Below are 22,861 nucleotides of genomic sequence, written 5' to 3'. Positions count from 1 at the left end.
ATGGATAAAACTGCAACCATTGCATCCTGCCCATGTCCCAAAACCAAAAAAGAGGTGAGGCGGTTCTTGAGGCTGGCCAGTTACTACCGCCAGTTCGTTCCCGGCTTTGCATAACTGACCAGCCTCTTGACTGATCTCACCCAAAAAGGTGTCCCAGATCTACCGACTGCTGCAGTGGTTAGACTAGGAGGGACAGCTCCGTGGCCTAAGTAGGGTGATGGGGGTATGTGGCAGGGTGTAGGGGAGGGGTGGAGCAGTGGGTTCAGGTCGTGGTGTTAGCAGAGGATGACCAGAAATGCTGACAACCATCGTCTAATAATGTTTTCCCTTTTGAGTGTGCAGAGCGGAGGGACACAGCTGGAAAGCTGCGCAGTGATAAATATATTGTGGGATACACTGCAAATAAAACACCATCAGCGTGCAACGCAGTGTGCGTGGGTCCTTATTCCTGTCACACTTATGTAATATGATTGTGTATCCTTTTTATCTCTTAGTAATTCTTGATTATGTCTTTTTTTGTCTTTATTGCTGAGTGTCTGGTTTTGCTCATTCTGTATCTTTTTATCTGTTCACTTTGCTTTTCAATATTGATGTTTTATGATGTTGCTTTGTATCCAGTTTCACTTGTTTTGCATCTGCAGGTTTTATTTCTCTTTGCCGTTGTTGGTACAGGTTTGTGGTTGTTTTTCATTCTGTAGTTTTGTCTCAATTGTACTTTTGCACTTCCTTCTACTCATTTTATTTCATGATCGTGTAAGCACAATAGACTGACACTTTGCACAATTCAAATGTAATTTTTTGCGGGGGGTTAAAGTATTGGTCATCTTGTTGCATGTCTTTGTGGCCTTTTGACTTGTTTCCCAAATCAGAAACTGCTTCTTCTTGGTCTTTTGGGTAATTCATTCGTCTGGCTTCTCTCTCCTGTGTGGATACCAACAAAGAAACTCAACTGGAGATTTAATTAAAGCAGCTCAATATTGATACCTAAGCTTTGTTTAGCTGCTGATAAAAGGTCGAGTGGCTGACTGGAGGCGTTGCTTTCAGTTCATTGGTTCCCTGCGGCGATTTCTTGTGTGTGCTGTCCGTGGTCCTGAAAGTAAACAGCATCGCCAGCGGGCCACAGTGGCCTCTGCGGGCCACGCCTTTTGGAGTCCAGTTGACAGTCTTAACTCGACCAGCATGCAATTTGGGCTTTTTAAGTAGCACATACAGGAATTCAGATGTTAAAGTTCTGACTAAATGTGAGTCACGCACATCACGCTGCCCACTCAGTGCCTCACAAATTGCGCACAGCAGGGGACCGGACCCTGTACCTTCTGGAGCGTCTGAAAGGCGCAGGCGCAAATGTCAGAGTTTTATGAGTAGTTTCTTTTTGGAAACAAAGTCCCCCGCACGCACGCGACGCAAAGACGTGAGGAGGATGTTTTTTCTTCCATCACATCCCAGACTTTGAAAATCTGTCTCCTCCCCGCGCTGCGTCGATGCACTTGTAGACTAAACAGCTGTCTCACTTGGCTTTCTGCGTGTCTGACGAGGCGAGAACCCCGAAGGTACTGACACCTTCATCATCATCATCATCATCATCCTCCTCCTCTTCCACCTCATCGTGGTGCCGCAGCAGCCAAAGCGGTGAGTGCGTCCTGCAGCAGCAGCAGCAACAACAGCAGCAGTAACGGCACCTGTCTATTTTTCCCAGGACGGGCTTTTCTTGTTTTTTTAATTGTCTTAGGAGTGAAAACAAGGTAGAAACACCGCCGCAGAACCGTAAATGCCGATGGCTCCATGTGCAGACATTTGCGCAGGTGAAAATTAGGCATCGGTAAGTTGCTTTGACTTGTTTTCCGGGGTGTGTGTGTGTGTGTGTGTGTGTGTGTGTGTGTGTGTGTGTGTGTGTGTGTGTGTGTGTGTGTGTGTGTGTGTGTGTTTTATTGAAAAATGGGAAGCAGTGAATCCGTTTCGAGTGAATGTGCCGTGAAAAGGGGAAGGCTGACGGTTTTTTTTCCTGCTACATGTGCAAGCGAGGGTCACACACATGCCTGATGTGTTAAAGATGTGCGAATGTGGGAATAAAGGAAAAAGACAGGGCAAAAAAAATCGCCCCTTCTGTGCGGTTTAGCGAAGGAGAAAGCAGCTGTCACTTACTGTGTCTTGTGTAGACGGATTTCTTCTCCCTGTGATATGATAGAAATCAACCGACGTTTTGCGATCCGCGGTATGTGGGCCATGTGACCTCTGTGCTTCAGCAAAGGAACATTCATTGAATGTATGTGGAGGTTTTGGATTGCGGTACACGTTCACGGCATTGGAAGTGGGTTGATTGGACGCGATTTTCTCGGATCGCTTTGAATTGGAAATGATGTATTGATGCAACACAATGTTCTGGGGAATTCAACGCACATACAGGGGAAGAGTTCTGTAAAATCCCCTTTGCAGTGAAAATAAATCTTTAAGGAATCTGAGCTGGGTCTCAGATTTTCTCTCTTGTTTTTGTCATGCATCTGCTTATAGACACAAACACACACAGAGAGTCTTTTGGTTGATTGGCATCTTGGTGAGTGGATGTGTTTCCCAGTGTTTTCTTTTCAGCTTTTGTTGACATCCGTGCCAAACAGATGTGAGTAAAAACTGTTATAGCTTCGTCTTCTGCTCCATGCAGTGAATAATCCTGAATAGTCCCATGGCTGCAAACCTTCCAACATTTCCTGGTGACTCAGTACTGAGCGAAGCAGACTCTCTTGGCTTTCTTGCCCTCAGGGTAGTTCTGCCCGTCTGTTGTTTTCTGCACCAGAGCTTTCTCAGGACCAAAGAGACATTGATTTGCTCTACATAAGGCCGTTTTTAACTTCATTTGAAGCCCAGAGCAGCGTGACTGCTTTTGGGTTAAATAGATGGAGTGTGGGGAAAAAGAGCGGACCAATCATGCCAGTCCCCGTACCTATCTGCCCCTCTCTGTTTTATTTGTGCATTTCGGTTTGATTGCTCACCCTGAAAGTTTGCTTTCAGCCCTGTTGGACATATGTCTTCCTCCTCTGTATCTCTGGATTTTTCCTCTGAGCACACTCTGTCCTGTTACTTGATAAAGCATCCGAGAGATGCTTTAGAGGTAATTGGGTTCAGTACAAGAAGGAGGGGATGCAGAGTGGAATTTGTTTCTATGTGTGCATGAATTATCTTTAGGAGAAGGTGTGCATGTCTGCTGGTTTACTGGTTGTGTGCTTGTTATGTGTTTCTGGTGTTGCTGTGTTTTGTGTTAGCAGTGAATCATTGTGTTTTCAGGAGGCTGAGCGGATGAGTAAGACATGAAGTCAGGGAGGTTCGGGAGGGGGATGTTTTAAATTCTGACCCGAGGCACATGAATTTTATTATCTTAAAGGAAATTTAGAAGAATCTTCCAAATTTCTTGCCTTTTGGAAATCAATTTGTCTTCCAAAAACCCATGTTCATGTTTTAATTTAGTGAATAGATGATGACATCTCTTTTTCTGTTGTTTATTTACTCAGTAAAATGTTGCCTATGTGATTTAATCAAAGTGTGGGGTGCTTTAGAGACAAAATATCAAATCATGCACACCCACTGAAGGCCTGTGTTTGTTTATATGTTTGATGTGTCCTAGTATGAGAGTTAAGTTGTGCTCTGCAGTATAAATCAGGGTGTTTTTGCTTGTTTATATTCATGTTACACAGCTTAGGCAAACAACAAAATCCAACATTTGATGGAAATGTATAGAAATGCACTGAAGGGCTGCACCTGTTATTATTTGATATGAGTTGACAACTGAGCTAAAATAACCTGCTGGTTAATTAACTACTTAAATTCATTGTTTTGATACACACACCAAAAAAACCCCATCTAATTGTTCTTTTTCTATTTTTAAGTGACAATATTATCTTTTTTCTTCAGGGTTACTAATTACCTGAAACAATACCTGATGACAGAATTGATTCTCATGCGCATGCGCATTGTTAAGTAGGACTGTGTGAGGCCCGTGTAAGTGTGTCAGAAGGTATGAAGGTATGGTAGGAACAATAAAACACATACTTTAAAAGCAGAAGGGTAGGAAACATCCAAATTATTTAATAGAGTTGCTCCATAAAACGTCCAAAGATTGCCTTGAATAAAGGTTAAAATGAAAGATGCCACAGTGTCCAAAAACTGTTGTGTAACTCTTATAAAATCAACTCAGTATGAATAAAGGCATCAGGAAGCATTTCAGTGTAATTTGGCTTAGACTTTAGCATTAAATTAGCCACTAATTATATTTATAGTACACAGTTCTTTCAGTCTTTAGAAGTGCACTGTGATTTAAAGTCTGTTGAATAAAGTCTTGAAAAAATTAAAAATAATATTTTTTTTAAAAAAGATGACGTTACAGGTCATTCTGGCTTTGTGTCTCGTTTACACAGATTCATTCACTTCATCTGACATGAGCAGTGACGTCAGCACTTGAAATAAAGCAGAAATTCTCAAGAACGAACCATTTTAGTCGCCACAATTAGCAGCAGTAACATTATTAGTTTACACACGTGTATCTGCAAATTGCGATTCTTGTTATGACTCAGAAAAACTTAATGATGTTGTTGAGTGATGGTTGTTGTTTCTTCTTCTAGTGTTTTTTCTCTGTGTGCTGTGTTTCAGAGCCCTTGATGAAGCACGGTGACGCTGTGGGGAGCATTTTTAGTGCATCCCTTTGAAAACACACAGGCACACACACACACACGAAGATAGCAAGGAGCCTTTTGGATGCAAACACTTCCCAGGGGATGATGAGAGGCTTCCTGCTGACTGCAATCTTTCTGTTGCCCTTGGTGAGTAGCTTCTGGGCACTTATCTGTATGTTGTCCAGATTTGTGTGTGTTTGTTTGTGCGTTTGTTTGTGCGGGTGTTCAGGAGCATTGGAATGCATATATCCATCCATACGGGTATGTTTAGGTCTCTGTTATTATCCTCCTGTTCCTCAGCTTGAGCCTGGTTTATTTTTATATCCACACTTTTGCTGATGTGTTTGTGACAAGCAGTAGAAGGATGGAAATCACCCCCATGCACACCACATCAGCATACGTTACAGATTCAGGATCAGCTCATCATTAAGGCAAGCACAAAAACAGATGGCCTGACTGACCAGAGAACTACCCATCCATCTGCCGTGACTCACTTTTCTGTGGTCTCATTGAAATGAAAAGCAGAATGGAAGAGTTGTGCAAGGTGTGTGGGAGGAATTATATTCAGAGAACTGATGCAGCATAGCAGCTCTTTCCTTGGCCAAACCACACAGATGTAGAAATTGCTTTAATATAGTTAATATCGTACTTTTCGTGATGATGGTTTCTTTTTGCCTTTGTAGCTGCTAGTAAAAATTTCACAGCAGTGCCAGCTGATGATGGTGACTCAAATGAATTCATAAAGTGACCTGGCAGCCAGAAACATTGTGTCCAACCTTGAAGTCACCGCCCCCTGACATATGTGAAGTGCTTCTTCAGCTGACATCTTTGAACAGTGCCCATCTAAGGCTGACCTTTAGCGACTGTTGTGGCAGATATGTCTGTGGTGATGTACTTATTATGTGTCCGATGGGTCTGTACAGTGGGCCAGTGGTCTGCGACGTCATCTGAGAGTTATTATCTGTGTTGTGTGGTTCTGTGGGTGCTACTGAGTTATCTGGCTCTCGTAAAAATAGCCTCGAGGGGGGAAACTGAATTCTGCAGCCTCAGAATGGAGGCCATATCTGGATAGACATCTGTTTGAGAGAAGAAGAGTTACAGGGAGCAGAGATTAAAAAGCACGCTTAGAAATATATTGATGAGCCCTGTACTTTTACGCAGCTTAGTCATGCCTGTTTTATGTGTCTTTTAAAATCAAATACAAAAATTGTCACGAGTCGCTTAGAGGTTCCACTCACAGGACTCCTGGGTAGCGTTCAAACGGAGATAGTTTATTACAGATCTTCACCAAGTGTATGTACAGACAGTGCGAGGTTAGTGCTATATACAAGACGTGAGGGGCAGGGGTCCAGGCCTCCAGGGAACACGGGGAAATCACACACGCGCTCAAAACAGCCTCTCTCCACTCCGCTAGCGACCTGTCACTCCTTCCACACTCCACACATACCCCATGGCGTGAACCCGCCATGAGTTCCGCTCCGGCAAAACAGGGGAGAGGGAGAGAGAGAGGAAAAAGAGAAGAGAAGGGGGGCTAGGAGTGAAGAGATGCTGATCAGCGCCTTGCCGATCCCGCAGGTCGTGACAAAAATGTTGATGCTCATAGTTCTACCATCAAGTTTAAAAAATACTGATTTCACATTATATACTGATATTTCCGCATTTAAAAAAAGAACTTGAAAAAGGTGCTAATCACAATATTAGCTGTCTTATTGTGGCCTCAAGACCCATCACAAAAGTCTTTAAGGTACCAAGGTTTAACAATATCTGAAGCTAATGTTAGCATAAAGATTATCATTAAGAACCATTGACTCAATAACTGCTTAATGCACATTCTTTTGTATATTAGAGCTACGATGTATTAAAGTGGGTAGAAATTCTTGCTAATATTGTGGGTTTAGATCACAGCAAGCAACATTATTGTATAAAAAAAGGCTCTGAAAATCCAGTGTAGGCTGTGCTAAAGCTAGCAACTAGCAAGGGAAGTCAAATTAAAGCATTTAGCAGGTAACAGCATTACTGCCCCCAGAAGCTTTAGGACTCCAAAACAGAGCTAAAAGGAAAACTCACAATGCTGTCTGTCCCATGTTTAGTCAAAATACCACATGCAGGCTTGTTTTGTTTTGCCACACTGCAGGGTTGTAGTCAATTCAAACTGATGTAAATGGCAGACCTACAGTACAGTACCTTTGGAAGCTCTAATTAAAGAAGTACCGATACCAAGTAGCAGAGTAAACCAAAAAGTTTTACTTCTATTCAGTTTTGTAACACAGAAAGATACTACTAAAGCTATAGGATAAAAACACATCTCTGAATATTTTATTTCCCATGTACATTTATTTTCTCTCGCACAAAACTGCATAAACAACGTTACAGTTATTTTAATGCTTCAATTCTAAACAACTATGATACTGTATTTATGTATGTTTCCATGAATATTATGTATATTTGTAGGTTTTGCCTTTTTCTTAGCAATCTCTCATTTTAAATCATAATTGTAAATTTTGGTCAAGCTATAAATTAAACAGTTAACTAAGATCCAAGATTCAAAGATTCAAGATTCAAAGTGTTTATTGTCATATGTACAAAGAAAAGCATTTGTTTGTACAATGAAATTCTTTCTTTGCTGTCCACAGGCAGATGCCCGGTTAATATATGCAAATTGAAATAGAACAGATAAAATACAAACAGTATAAATAAATAAATAAATAAATAAATAAATAAATAAATAAATAAATAAATAAAGACAAAATTTAAGTGTGAAATAGATATTATGCAAGATGACCTGCATATGTGCAAAAATTATTATTACTGTTAAAATAGGTTAGCTGTTCAAGAGACTGATAGCAGTGGGGAAGAAGTAGTTGTTGAGGTCCTCATCAATGTTCCCTCTAAGCTATTGCGCACTGCTGGCATGATTGGGCACAGAAAAAAAATCTAACCTGAATTGAAATTAAAATTAATACTTTAACAATTCTGTTTTGCAGTGTTAGTCAGTAAGTGACTGGCTGCTCCCGTATAGGATTAGAACGATGCCACCTTATCCCATAGTCCAGCCAATAATGCGATTCACATTTGTATATACCGGTAAGCAGCTAATCAACATCGTTGACAGGCTATGACAGTGTCCTTACGCCGACACCGGTGTTTTAGCTAGCAAAGCGGCGTGGCTGATGTGGAGTGAAGCCACGTTAATGACAACATGCACAACCATTGGAGATGTGAGCAGGACAGACGGAACAATTGACGGGTAAAGTGTGGACTTTATACCAGTTTTGATTTTGTGTTGATAGGCCACGTAAAACCAGAGTTATGATAAAAATATATGCAGTGTTTGTTTTTTTCCTGAATGCAATCGTTGTTTATATTTACTGCGGGAAGAAACGGTAAAAACAGTGTTTTATAAGGAAAACGCTCGAAAGCCTGCGAGCAAAAACACCCTCCACCCCTCCCAGCCTTTCCTACTGGTGGAAAAATGTACCATGTCGACCAATCAAAGAATGATATGGCAACATGACATTTAGTTGTTTAGGAAGGGGGAAGTTTTAGCAGTGGCGGCGGTGTTTTGAGATGTGAGAGATTTTCGACGTTTAGCGCAAATCTTGTGTAGTTAGTGTGTAGTGTAGTCAATAGTTGTTTTGTGTGTCAGAACAATGAGGCGACTACTGAATGTTACAGGTGTTACAGGAGTGATACATCTCCTGTTGTCAGGCCTGCAGGTATCAGGCTGTTGTTCTCCTTTATCTCATAGTGGACAGGAATTATTTTTTGGACCACCACAAATAATTTGGGTGGCATCAGATTTGATGCAGAACAGCTGATTGTTCTGTAAACAGTTTGAAATGTTTATTTTAAAAAACGCCTTGGCTGCATTTTTAGGTAAACAAAAACAAAACTCAGTTACTTTTTTGAAGAAGTAACTAGATAATTAATTGCCCAACATTGGTCATTATATACTGTATTTTGCAGACATAACTTAAGAGTTGTCTGCCAGTCTGGACGTGATAGAGCCACTGGTTGCTAGGGAAAAATGTGTTTTCCCCGGCTGGTTAGCAGTGGTTCCTGGAGGTTGTTGACTCTTACTGGGTACAATCAGAGGTTAAAAATGTGCCGCTCAAAAAAATGCCACAGTTGACTGTCATTTCTTTTTCATGTTTCTCTACAAATACTCAGTAACTTATGGAACAACTTTTACTTTGAAAGCAAACAGTCTCCAAAATGTAAATTTTTTGCCAGTACACTATCTCCGAGCTAAGTTTTACATTTCACATTTTTATTTCCATTTTTTAACAAAAAGAGTCTGTAAATAGTAATCAGTAAATGTGTAAAAAAAAAGTAATATGGAACACATTTTCATTTTAAAACAGCACATTATACTGTATTTTGTTTGTTTGTTTGTTACAGTGTAGGCACTGCTTTATAATGAGCTTAAAAGCATTTTGATTAAACATCAGGTCACATAAGTTGACCGTATTTCATATGATCTCTTTTACTAGATGTATAACTGTGATAAGACTATGTCAAAGCTTAGCAAGCTTACATTTTCAGGCACTTAAGTTAGCTTGTTGTCAATTGCAGCTGAAAGTTACTGACATCAACAGCACACAGCACTAGACACCAAATGTAAAAATTACTTCTGGTATCATGCACTCACATAAAAATGTCCTCAAGCATGAATGATAACAAAATAAACTCCTGTAGCATGAACTTGCAATGCTTTCATAAAGTATTAGCCTTACTGAAGTTACTCTGCAGATAGAATCAGTAAACATCATTCTGAGTAATCATCACTGCCTGCAAACATTATGTTTACTACACTCATAGCTACATCTTTGGATTATTTCATGCAGAAATACAATTTTAAAGCTTATTTGGGAACAGGAAACGGTTCATATACATACATGCACACATGCACAAAACAGGTGAGTAACTTGAAATGGAATGAACAGCACATTTCATACTGTCATCTTACAGGCCTGCCTGCATTCATGCTAAACAGATATTAGTCATCTGCATCCAATTATTTCTCATTTCTGAATCTTTGCCTACACTGTGTGCTGACTCCTGGCTGGTAACCTGCTGCTTAGCAACATGGATGCTTGCGATGGGTACAGAGAGGTCTTCCTTTAAAACACTCCACTAGTTTTATTGAAGAATACCAAACGGTTATTACAACATGAAGAAGTGTGTGTGTGTGTGTGTGTGTGGGGGGGGGGGGGGGGGGGGGGGAAGCTTGCTTGCTTATTTTTTGCCATCACAGAGAAGTGGCGAAATTATTTGCATTTAACAACTGTTGCCCTTTAAATGGTAATGTGCCAGAGAATGGATAGCTCTAATAATTTTTCACATTATTCCTGGAGTGTTTCAAAATTCTGCTCTTGTGCTTTACAGTCAGCTGATGACCCATCTTATCTCAATACCGATGCCTGAAGTGAATTCATATCGAAGAGGAGGGAGATAGAGTGATGAGTCAGCCATGGCTCAGAGGGCTGGGATATATTACACCTATCATTTCACCATGAGAGCAAAGGAAGGGTTGCAAGAAAGCTAAAGGTGCAAAATAGAGATTGGCCTTAAGGGAGAGTGCGGGGGTACATCAACAGAGAAGATGACAGACATACTGTAAGTCTACTGCCTGAGAGTAAATAGCTTTCCTCACTGCATCATGGAGGAAGATGATATCTTGTTTACTCCACTGTGGTGGCTTTTGTGTGCCCTTTTAATGGGCTTTGGTTTTAGTGGTTAGCAGAGGATGTCTGAAGGACCATAATTTTGGAACCACTGTCCCAATCCCTGGTTGTGTTAGAAGATTATTCCCAAATTTAGTTAGTAACTCAATGGATACTCAAAATGGATAAGAGACAAGAGGATGTTTTATTACAATAGATCTTATTATAACAGTCAAGCAACATCTCTTTGATCGGGTTAGAGTTGCGCTTGAGAATGCAAATGTCCAGCACAGCCATCCAGTACATGTTTTTTATCCTGCCACCTCGCTAGCAGAAACCCAATTGCACCCGTATGAGAATAGCACAGGTCATTATCCTGATAATTCACAGTGAGCAAGTGGACGACATGGTCTTCTGCAGAGCACCCACACCAAAAGCAAACAAGCAAAAAGAGTGTTTCTAGTCAAATGCATCTGATGTGGACTATATTTCCCGAGTCTCCCCACATCAGTGTGTGCGCTTGTGTGTTTTCTTTAGGTGGCCTCCGAGTCTGAGCACTGCGTAATAAAGCGTGAACATGATAAATGCATGGAGAGGATCGCAATGCACAAATCAGATGGAGAAGAATATGGTAAGTGAGGATGCGTCCCCAAGTGTGGGTATGCAACGTTTTCATATGTTGCTTTTCATTTCTGTGCTCTTGTGATTACATGGTCTACGCCTCGGTCAGCTCCAAAAACACAGATCTGCGGATGAAAGTCATGAATAGCTTAATGGGAATTAATGGAATGCAGGCTTGTTTTTATACTCAATGATCTGGCATTTTTCATGCTTGAAAAGGTCATACAGGGACATGTAAGGATGAAAGATGAATGGAGCTGTATTTCTGATTCACATTGCAAATGCATTACCTCAAAAGGCCAGTCATGTAGAGCAAAGAGAAAAATGTTTTCCTCGAGTTGCTTTTGTATTTTATCCACGTCACTTTTCAGAAAAAAACCCCAGAGGAAACTTGTAATGTGGGCCCTGGAAACAATTATTTTCTTGGCTATGGATTGTGGTTTTCATTAGCGACTGCTACAGGTCTCCTGCTGCTTGAAATATGCGCAGCAGACTACAAATCCCAGACTGCACTGTGACTTACAGCTTTGGTGACAGTAACAGAGCCATGAAAAAAAAAATAAACACAAGAAAAATGTAAAAGATTTAGAGTGTAAGATAACAAATTTAAGGAGGAGAGGAGCTGTAAGGTCAGCTCGTTTTTCATCTGTAGATTTAAAGGTCGGCCCTGTAGTCTCCCTGCGTGCTGCACAGCAAACTGCATTAGGTTCGTCTGTTTTTATCTGAGTGTTTTCGCTTTATCTTTGCACAGTATGAGGTGGTAAAGTAGAGCTGTCATTTATAAGCAAATGTGAGCACAATTTCTCACACTTAAATGATTAAAATGAGGCATTGTGTTATTTATTCCTTCAGTCCTCTTAAAGATTATCAGTTTGTTTATTTTTTCTTTCAATTTTTTTGTAGCACAAACAGTAGCACATATTGGCCAGCCTTGAACCTTTAACCGATCCCTGTCTCCTCCCACGCCTTTAAAAGAAGCCGTCCTGCTGCTTTCTGCTGACAGCAAATCATTTGTGAGGAAATAAAACTGCCAGGTTTGCAGAAATCCGACATGGAGGTTTGAGAAAAAGCGAAGAGAAAAATGAAAACAAGGAAACAACAAGTCAGACAAAGCATAGAGAAGCTGTTATGATGAGGCTTTTTTTCTGATTGATAAAAATTGATTTCTAAACAAACTGATTTATTAACGGATATCAACAAAAACAGTCTCCAGTTTCTCAATTAAGATGATTTGCTGATTTCAGTTGATTCCAAATAGGTTATCTGTGGATGTTGGACTGTGCAGATTTTGATAGCGCTTCTATGACCTTTAGAAGGTCAAATTGGGCATCTTTAATTTATCACTCTTTTATTTGTTGTATTGTATGGATTGGGCATTCTGTTATTATTTTATTCCCTCATTGCTCTGCAACACAAACAGTTTGTTTATTTTTGTTTTTAACTTTCAGTTTTTAGACCGCAGTAGCACATAATAGCCAGCCTTGACACTTTAACTGATCCTCCCCTCGCTGTAAAAGAAGCCGCCCTGCTGTTTTCTGCTGACAGCAAATCATTTGTGAGGAAATAAAACTGCCTGGTATGCAGAAATCTGACATTTCTTTCATTACAAATTAATTATCTGTGGATGTTGCACTGTAAATGTTTGACAATACTGCCGTGGCCTTTGGGAAGTCAAACCAGTTGATCGAATCTGCTTCAGAAAATGAAATTATACCAGTCTTGTGAATCCAGCCATGTGTTTTTTGTACAAATGTATTTTACATTTACGTGGACAGTACAGAATGTGTGATGTGTGATTTTCATATGCTGAATTTTTGAAGCCCGGCAAATACTATGAGATTTTGCGTGAGATAGGGACAGGGAGCTTTATTAAGCCAGTTACCTCTGTAGCTCAGTTCAGCTCATTTGGCTCAGATTTGCCCTTTAAAAGGTAATTGGCTTTGTGTCCGGCTCACCAGACAGAACCAAAACAGATTAGAGAGCCAAGCAGAGTAGAGAAAGCACTGCAAACACACCGGACACATGCACAAACTCACATATGCACATGAACAGATAACCCCCAGTCACAAAGACACTCAAAGTGCACACAAATCAGACTTCTGCCTGCCTCTGCAGCACTATAAACCGCCCGAGCATAAACTAGAAAAAGGGGGGAAGGATTGAGAAGAGATGGGAGCGGAGAGAAAGACAGACAGAAATTAAAACTGTGAAACCAACACATAGAATAAAAACAAAAATGTTGAGCATCACTCAAGCATTGAGACAGATGAATAGCAGAAGATCAAAACAAAGCAGAAACCGGTAAATGGAAATGAGCTAAGAAATTGTCTGCTTCCAGCTTGATTCAACTGGGACACCAGGGGAATTAACTGTATCACATTAAACCTGCAAAAACCTCAAGAGTTGCTCCTTTATAAGGTACAGCTTGCAAAAACTTATACTTAACCATTCACCATTTTCCTGCAAAAGGAAAATATAGTTGCGAAACAGGCAAACAAACCAGGGAGGGCATCACACTGTCACCCTTTACCATTGCTCTATTCACAGTTTTCAGGGTAACATATGGAAATGATTTCCAGGAAAAAATCCTTTCAGGCAAGAATGGAGAACAATAGAATAGTTCTGTTTCCTGACGGTTTCCAGATTTTGTGTGTTTTTGACATTATTCCTGATCACTGAGTGTGTTTTTTGGTTCCACAGGAATACAAACTGTTAAAACAGCATCAGCCCTACAGTGTGAAATGATGGGCTTTTTTCTGCTGCTGGTCAGACAGAATCATTTGTCAGCTCTTTTGACAGCAAGGGCTGATACTCTCAAGGGTGTGTCTGTGCACAGATAAATGTTAGACCAACTAAAATCTGTCATTTTGGCTCTGACAGTGCATGTTTGTGAATAAATGCAGGTACTTGTGCCTACCTCCTTCCTCAACATCCTCTTTAATGGTCTTTCCAGTGAATTTAGAGCATAAAAGGCGGCGAATAGTGCAAAATACACAGAGTTAGAATAGCTATAATTAATGTTTATATACTAAAACATATATCCATTGATAATAAAAGATAAATGTGCAGCAGAGCCTTATTGACTTTTACCTCACAAATTCACTGTTCCTCCAAACGCTCACTGCTCAAAGAGCTGGTCTTTTTCTGCCATAGCAGGCACTAAAAGTGCTCTGGAAACACATCGTACAAGATCTGAGTCCAACAGCACACACACAAAACAGCTGGTGAACACAGTGGATCATTAAGCATCTAAAAAGCCACATGAATTTTCCTAAACGAGTTGGAGGAGACCAAAAATGGAGCTAAAAGACTACAGGGAACCCATTGCAATCATTTCAAGTCCTTATATTTTTCTCACCTATATATCATTCACACCTAGACTGGGCCTTTGTACAGTTACTCAGTTTATCCATTTTCTGAAACAAGCTGTTTTAGCTCCTTTGCCTTTAATTCCATTGTTTTCATTCTACTTCTGTTGTTTTCATTCAAATTCTTTTCTTTTCATTCCAATTCCATTGTTTTGATTCAAATTCTGGTCTGTTCATTCTAATTCCGTTGTTTTCATTCAAATTCTATTCATTTCATTCTAATTCCGTTCATTTCATTGAAATTCCGTTGTTTTCATTCAAATGCTGTTGTTTTCATTCAAATTCCATCGTTTTCATTCAAATTCCATTGTTTGTTCTCAAATTCTGTTGTTTTCATTCAAATTCCGTCGTTTTCATTTTAATTCCATTGTTTTCATTCAAATTCTGTTGTTTTCATTTTAATTCCGTCGTTTTCATTTTAATTCCGTTGTTTTCTTTCTAATTCTGTTGTTTTCATACAAATTCTGTTCTTTTCATTCTATTTCCATTGTTTTGATTCAAATTCTTTTCTGTTCATTCTAATTCTGTTGTTTGTTTTAAACTTCCATTGTTTTCATTCAAATTCTGTTTTTTTCATTCAAATTCCGTTGTTTTCATTCAAATTATTTTCTTTTCATTCTAATTCCATTGTTTTCATTCAAATTCTATTCATTTCATTCTAATTCCGTTCATTTCATTGAAATTCCGTTGTTTTCATTCAAATGCTGTTGTTTTCATTCAAATTCCGTCGTTTTCATTTTAATTCCGAAGTTTTCATTCTAATTCTGTTGTTTGTTTTAAACTTCCATTGTTTTCATTCAAATTCTGTTCTTTTCATTCAAATTCTGTCATTTTCATTCAAATTCCGTTGTTTTCATTCAAATTCTTTTCTTTTCATTCTAATTCCATTGTTTTGATTCAAATTCTGGTCTGTTCATTCTAATTCCGTTGTTTTCATTCAAATTCTATTCATTTCATTCTAATTCCGTTCATTTCATTGAAATTCCGTTGTTTTCATTCAAATTCCGTTGTTTTCATTCAAATTCCATCGTTTTCATTCAAATTCCATTGTTTGTTCTCAAATTCTGTTGTTTGTTCTCAAATTCTGTTGTTTTCATTCAGATTTCGTCGTTTTCATTTTAATTCTATTGTTTTCATTCAAATGCTGTTGTTTTCATTCAAATTCTACTCTTTTTATTCAAATTCTATTGTTTGTTTTAGAATTCTGTTGCTTTCATTCAAACTCTGTTCTATACATTCTAATTCTGTTGTTTTCATTCAAATTCTGTCGTTTTCATTTTAATTCTGTTGTTTTCATTCTAATTCTGTTGTTTTCTTTTAAACGTCCATTGTTTTCATTCAAATTCCGTTGTTTTCATTCAAATTCCGTTGTTTTCATTCTAATTCCGTTGTTTTCATCCTAATTCTGTTCCATTGTTTTCGTTCTAATTTTGTTGTTTTTATGCAAATTATTTTGTTTTTGATCAAATTCTGTTCTTTTCATTCAAATTCCATTGTTTGTTCTCAAATTCTGTTGTTTTCATTCAAATTCCGTCGTTTTCATTCTAATTCCGTTGTTTTCATTCTAATTCCGTTGTTTTCATTCAAATTCCGTTGTTTTCATTGTAATTCTGTTTTTTTCATGCAAATTCTTTTGTTTTTGATCAAATTCTGTTCTTTTCATTCAAATTCCATTGTTTGTTCTCAAATTCTGTTGTTTTCATTCAAATTCCGTCGTTTTCATTTTAATTCCGTTGTTTTCATTCTAATTCCGTTGTTTTCATTCTAATTCCGTTGTTTTCATTCAAATTCCATTGTTTTCATTCAAATTCCATGGTTTGTTCTAAAATTCTGTTGTTTTCTTTTAAACTTCCATTGTTTTCATTCAAATTCTGTTGTTTTCATTTTAATTCCGTCGTTTTCATTTTAATTCCATTGTTTTCTTTCTAATTCTGTTGTTTTCATTCAAATTCCGTTGTTTTCATTCAAATTATTTTCTTTTCATTCTAATTCCATTGTTTTGATTCAAATTCTGGTCTGTTCATTCTAATTCCGTTGTTTTCATTCAAATTCTATTCATTTCATTCTAATTCCGTTCATTTCATTGAAATTCCGTTGTTTTCATTCAAATGCTGTTGTTTTCATTCAAATTCCGTCGTTTTCATTTTAATTCCGAAGTTTTCATTCTAATTCTGTTGTTTGTTTTAAACTTCCATTGTTTTCATTCAAATTCTGTTGTTTTCATTCAAATTCCGTTGTTTTCGTTCTAATTCTGTTGTTTTCATTCAAATTCTTTTGTTTTTGATCAAATTCTGTTCTTTTCATTCAAATTCTGTCATTTTCATTCAAATTCCGTTGTTTTCATTCAAATTCTTTTCTTTTCATTCTAATTCCATTGTTTTGATTCAAATTCTGGTCTGTTCATTCTAATTCCGTTGTTTTCATTCAAATTCTATTCATTTCATTCTAATTCCGTTCATTTCATTGAAATTCCGTTGTTTTCATTCAAATTCCGTTGTTTTCATTCAAATTCCATTGTTTGTTCTCAAATTCTGTTGTTTGTTCTCAAATTCTGTTGTTTTCATTCAAATTCCGTCGTTTTCATTCTAATTCCGTTGTTTTCATTCTAATTCCGTTGTTTTCATTCAAATTCCGTTGTTTTCATTGTAATTCTGTTTTTTTCATGCAAATTCTTTTGTTTTTGATCAAATTCTGTTCTTTTCATTCAAATTCCATTGTTTGTTCTCAAATTCTGTTGTTTTCATTCAAATTCCGTCGTTTTCATTTTAATTCCGTTGTTTTCATTCTAATTCCGTTGTTTTCATTCTAATTCCGTTGTTTTCATTCAAATTCCATTGTTTTCATTCAAATTCCATGGTTTGTTCTAAAATTCTGTTGTTTTCTTTTAAACTTCCATTGTTTTCATTCAAATTCTGTTGTTTTCATTTTAATTCCGTCGTTTTCATTTTAATTCCATTGTTTTCTTTCTAATTCTGTTGTTTTCATTCAAATTCCGTTGTTTTCATTCAAATTATTTTCTTTTCATTCTAATTCCATTGTTTTGATTCAAATTCTGGTCTGTTCATTCTAATTCCGTTGTTTTCATTCAAATTCTATTCATTTCATTCTAATTCCGTTCATTTCATTGAAATTCCGTTGTTTTCATTCAAATGCTGTTGTTTTCATTCAAATTCCGTCGTTTTCATTTTAATTCCGAAGTTTTCATTCTAATTCTGTTGTTTGTTTTAAACTTCCATTGTTTTCATTCAAATTCTGTTGTTTTCATTCAAATTCCGTTGTTTTCGTTCTAATTCTGTTGTTTTCATTCAAATTCTTTTGTTTTTGATCAAATTCTGTTCTTTTCATTCAAATTCTGTCATTTTCATTCAAATTCCGTTGTTTTCATTCAAATTCTTTTCTTTTCATTCTAATTCCATTGTTTTGATTCAAATTCTGGTCTGTTCATTCTAATTCCGTTGTTTTCATTCAAATTCTATTCATTTCATTCTAATTCCGTTCATTTCATTGAAATTCCGTTGTTTTCATTCAAATTCCGTTGTTTTCATTCAAATTCCATTGTTTGTTCTCAAATTCTGTTGTTTGTTCTCAAATTCTGTTGTTTTCATTCAGATTTCGTCATTTTCATTTTAATTCCATTGTTTTCATTCAAATTCTACTCTTTTTATTCAAATTCTATTGTTTGTTTTAGAATTCTGTTGCTTTCATTCAAACTCTGTTCTATACATTCTAATTCTGTTGTTTTCATTCAAATTCTGTCGTTTTCATTTTAATTCTGTTGTTTTCATTCTAATTCTGTTGTTTTCTTTTAAACGTCCATTGTTTTCATTCAAATTCCTGTTACACCCCGGCCTAGGCAACCGGGGTGCAACGTAAAAAAACAAAGATAAGGAAAATAAAACCACGAAGGCTCTCCACCAAAATCCCAAAACGAAAATATCCCATGACGAAAGTATTAACAAACCCATTCACAACTATTTACAACAGACTATTTATTTACAACAAAACACCAAACTATTTACAACACGGGGGAGATCGCGACCATGACACACTGAAACACAGGGTTTAAATACATAGAGGGAGCAATCAGGAAATGGACCACAGGAGGGAAACACAGCTGGGGCAAATTAGAACTGACGAGACAGGGAAAATGTAAACTGAACACACTAAGATAACACAGACTTTCAAAGTAAAGCAGGAAATACATAAGTCATGCAAAAACAAAACACTGACACACCGAAACGTAACATTTCCCCCTACCCAAAAATCAAACATGTAACCCCAAGTGAAAAGTTTGATTCAGACAAACGAAGGCTGAAACGAAGGCAGACGAAGCTGATGGAGGCTGGAGCGGTCCCACTGACCCTCCAGCAGACGACGAAGGCTGGAGCGGTCCCTCGGACCCTCCAGCGAAGGCGGATGAAGGCTGGAGCGGTCCCACGGACCCTCCAGCGACGACAAAGGCTGGGGCGGTCCCACGGACCCTCCCCCCAGCGAAGGCGGATGAAGGCAGACGAAGCTGATGGAGGCTGGAGCGGTCCCACGGACCCTCCAGCAGACGACGAAGGCTGGTGCGGTCCCCCGGACCCTCCAGCAGAGGCGGATGAAGGCTGGAGCGGTCCCTCGGACGCTCCAGCGAAGGCGGATGAGCAGCTCACTAGCTGCACACACGGACACGCAGCCCACCAGCTGCACACACGGACACGCAGCCCACCAGCTGCAGAAGGCTGGAGCGGTCCCTCGGATCCTCCAGCGAAGGCGGATGAAGGCTGGAGCGGTCCCTCGGATCCTCCAGCGAAGACAGACGAGCAGCTCACTAGCTGCACACATAGACACGCAGCCCACTAGCTGCACACATAGACACGCAGCCCACCAGCTGCAGAAGGCTGGAGCGGTCCCTCGGATCCTCCAGCGAAGGCGGATGAAGGCTGGAGCGGTCCCCGGGCCCTCCAGCGAAGACAGACGGAGGCTGAAGCGGTCCTCGGACCCTCCAGCGAAGACAGAAGGCCGAAGCTGTCCCTCCTTCGGACCCTCCAGCGATCCCGGACGAGCCCCCATATGTTACACCCCGGCCTAGGCAACCGGGGTGCAACATAAAAAAACAAAGATAAGGAAAATAAAACCACGAAGGCTCTCCACCAAAATCCCAAAACGAAAATATCCCATGACGAAAGTATTAACAAACCCATTCACAACTATTTACAACAGACTATTTATTTACAACAAAACACCAAACTATTTACAACACGGGGGAGATCGCGACCATGACACACTGAAACACAGGGTTTAAATACATAGAGGGAGCAATCAGGAAATGGACCACAGGAGGGAAACACAGCTGGGGCAAATTAGAACTGACGAGACAGGGAAAATGTAAACTGAACACACTAAGATAACACAGACTTTCAAAGTAAAGCAGGAAATACATAAGTCATGCAAAAACAAAACACTGACACACCGAAACGTAACATTCCGTTGTTTTCATTCAAATTCCGTTGTTTTCATTCTAATTCCGTTGTTTTCATCCTAATTCTGTTCCATTGTTTTCGTTCTAATTTTGTTGTTTTTATGCAAATTATTTTGTTTTTGATCAAATTCTGTTCTTTTCATTCAAATTCCATTGTTTGTTCTCAAATTCTGTTGTTTTCATTCAAATTCCGTCGTTTTCATTCTAATTCCGTTGTTTTCATTCAAATTCCGTTGTTTTCATTCAAATTCCGTTGTTTTCATTGTAATTCTGTTTTTTTCATGCAAATTATTTTGTTTTTGATCAAATTCTGTTCTTTTCATTCAAATTCCATTGTTTGTTCTCAAATTCTGTTGTTTTCATTCAAATTCCGTCGTTTTCATTTTAATTCCGTTGTTTTCATTCTAATTCCGTTGTTTTCATTCTAATTCCGTTGTTTTCATTCAAATTCCATTGTTTTCATTCAAATTCCATGGTTTGTTCTAAAATTCTGTTGTTTTCATGCAAATTCCGTCGTTTTCATTTTAATTCCGTTGTTTTCATTCAAATTCTGTTCCACTGTTTTCATTCTAATTCTGTTGTTTTCTTTTAAACTTCCATTGTTTTCATTCAAATTCTGTTGTTTTCATTTTAATTCCGTCGTTTTCATTTTAATTCCATTGTTTTCTTTCTAATTCTGTTGTTTTCATACAAATTCTGTTGTTTTCATTCTATTTCCATTGTTTTGATTCAAATTCTTTTCTGTTCATTCTAATTCTGTTGTTTGTTTTAAACTTCCATTGTTTTCATTCAAATTCTGTTTTTTTCATTCAAATTCCATTGTTTTCATTCTAATTCCATTGTTATCATTCAAATTCCATTGTTTGTTCCCAAATTCTGTTGTTTTCATTCAAATTCCGTCGTTTTCATTTTAAAATGTGTGTGTCTGAGAAAATATAATAGAGCCGTCTGGAGCATGTGGAGAAAGAACTCTTCAAAGGGGTAATGCCTCGTTTTAGTCAAGTAGTAACACTGGTCGGTAATAAAATGATCTGAGATTGGTTAAGAGAGGTCATAACATTTGAAAGTTGCTTCCTTGGTTTTTATCATTTTGCCAAGAAAATGCTAGATATCTTTAGAAACTGAACTGTTTTACCACCATTTAAATTTTCCTGAATTCTTAGTTTTTTTTTAATTTTAGTTGCTCTGTTTCCTTTCCGTTGCCTGTCAGCATGTGATTGGATGTGGGACAATCTTACCTGCTGGCAAGCGGCCAATGTTGGGGAGGTTGTGGAGGTTAACTGTCCGGAGCTCCTTCATGACTACACGGTCCCTGAAGATGGTGAGTGGCAACACCATATTCGGATAGTCTTATTTGAACATCAAGTTTCTTTTCATTCAGCGCAGTTTTATTCAGGCATATTTTTTTATTTGCAGAAATGGGGAAGGTCAGTCGTAACTGTACTGAATATGGATGGTCAGAGCCTTTTCCTCACTATGCGGAAGTCTGTTTCTTCTATGACAACACTACCAAACTTGTAAGGCTTTGTGGATCTTTTTATTCCATATGGCATGTACTGTATATCAAGTACACAGACTCATTCTCTGTCTTTCTCCATTAGGATCCATACTACGCATCAGTCAAAGCCCTCTACACAGTCGGCTACAGCACGTCGCTTGTGTCTCTGACTACAGCCATGGTTATTCTCTGCAGGTTCAGGTGAGCTTTCTGAGCATCCATCCATCCATCCATCCATCCATCCATCCATCCATCCATCCATCCATTTCTAATCCATCTCCAGAAGTCCTTCACCCCAGCAACACTTTCAAGCAGATTGGCATGCCCTGAAAATCTCCAAAGGAAGGTGTCCAATATGGACCCAGATGCCCCGACCGCTTCAGCTGGCTCCTTTCAAACACAGAAAAGCAGCAGTTCTGCTCTGAGCTCCCTTCAGATGTCCGAGCTCCTCACTTATCTCTAAGACTTTGCTAAAAGCATTTTGGAGTCCACTTGGGTCCTGGTGACAGATGTTGCAGATGATTGCAGATGTTCTTGTCTCTGCCAGGTTTCTTAGGACTCATCCGTGGAGACTTTACATTACAATGCACCAACTATGCACCCTAGGCAGTGAATTTCAAGCAGACTTCAAAGAAGTATAACAGAGCTGATTATGTCACTATGATGTCTCCACAGCTGTCCATGTATGCGACAGGTTCAGGCCCAGCTACCCTACACAGGAACCTCATTTCACTTCATTGTATTTGTGACCTCACTATTTCTGTCATTGCTCAGATCCCATGACTTTAGGTAAAGGTTGGAACTTTGATGGACTAGAAAATCAATCATTGATAGGAAAAATATGTTCACAATTTTTTTAACTATTTAAATAACAAACTTGAGTTTGTGACAAAGTTTATTCAAAAGTAGCTTTTTTGTGTGTTTGTTGTTTCAAACATTCAAGCAAAAATCTATATCATTAGTCCAACAGGAGAAGAATATTGTACTTTGATCAATTATTACTAGAAGCTTTGATCATTATATAAATCATTATATTTATGTATATTCATTGAAAATAAATATCTTTAGATTCTTTAGGTTCTGGCTCTATACCTTTAGTTTCAATGACGGGCTTAATGACAGAGTCTTTAAAATTCACCCTGTTTTTACTCACTGACTAAAAGCTTGGAATCATGGAAGGGTAATGATGCGCATTTTATAGACAGTTTATTCTGAAAGGCATTTATTGGATTGTGTTTAGTTATTCATAAAGTAAAACCTTAAGCTTAAGAGGAAAATGCAAAATTCTCTTTACTTTCTTATTGCTACACAAATGCCCAGTGTGTGTGTGGGAAACTGTCAGACCTAAACCTCCCTAATGCACCACCAGATGGGTGTGGCAGTGGTTGTTTTAAGGCCACCCCACCATAAATCTTAAGGTTCAAAGACACCAATAATATCCAGTTGCAGCTTTAACATGTTTCTATCTTAGAGGTCCCTGTTCAGGGACCAGCCCTTATCTGTTATTAGAGCAAAGCTCGTCAGCATTTTTAAGTTTGCAAACACGGCACATTCAGGGATTTTTAGTTAAAGTTGCAAGAACAGGC

General features: G+C 38.5%; 1 protein-coding gene across 3 annotated transcripts in view; it reads left to right on the top strand.

Annotated features, from left to right (window-relative positions):
* The first annotated feature begins 1,457 nt into the window (after positions 1 to 1,457).
* LOC308412551 (pituitary adenylate cyclase-activating polypeptide type I receptor-like) overlaps positions 1,458 to 22,861 on the top strand; it is a 33,830-nt gene continuing 12,426 nt past the window's right edge. For all 3 annotated transcript variants that reach the window (XM_080907004.1, XM_080907003.1, XM_080907002.1), the window contains exons 1-6: positions 1,458 to 1,819; positions 4,636 to 4,805; positions 10,862 to 10,955; positions 20,988 to 21,098; positions 21,194 to 21,294; positions 21,379 to 21,476. In XM_080907004.1, the coding sequence (XP_080763130.1) occupies positions 4,761 to 4,805; positions 10,862 to 10,955; positions 20,988 to 21,098; positions 21,194 to 21,294; positions 21,379 to 21,476 (449 nt within the window). In that variant the 5' untranslated portion in view covers positions 1,458 to 1,819; positions 4,636 to 4,760. The remainder of the gene's footprint in view (positions 1,820 to 4,635; positions 4,806 to 10,861; positions 10,956 to 20,987; positions 21,099 to 21,193; positions 21,295 to 21,378; positions 21,477 to 22,861) is intronic.

The sequence above is a fragment of the Rhamphochromis sp. 'chilingali' genome, assembly GCF_963969265.1.
Source record: "Rhamphochromis sp. 'chilingali' genome assembly, chromosome: 16".
Taxonomy (NCBI): Eukaryota; Metazoa; Chordata; class Actinopteri; order Cichliformes; family Cichlidae; genus Rhamphochromis; species Rhamphochromis sp. 'chilingali'.
This window is presented reverse-complemented; position numbering and strand designations above follow the sequence as displayed.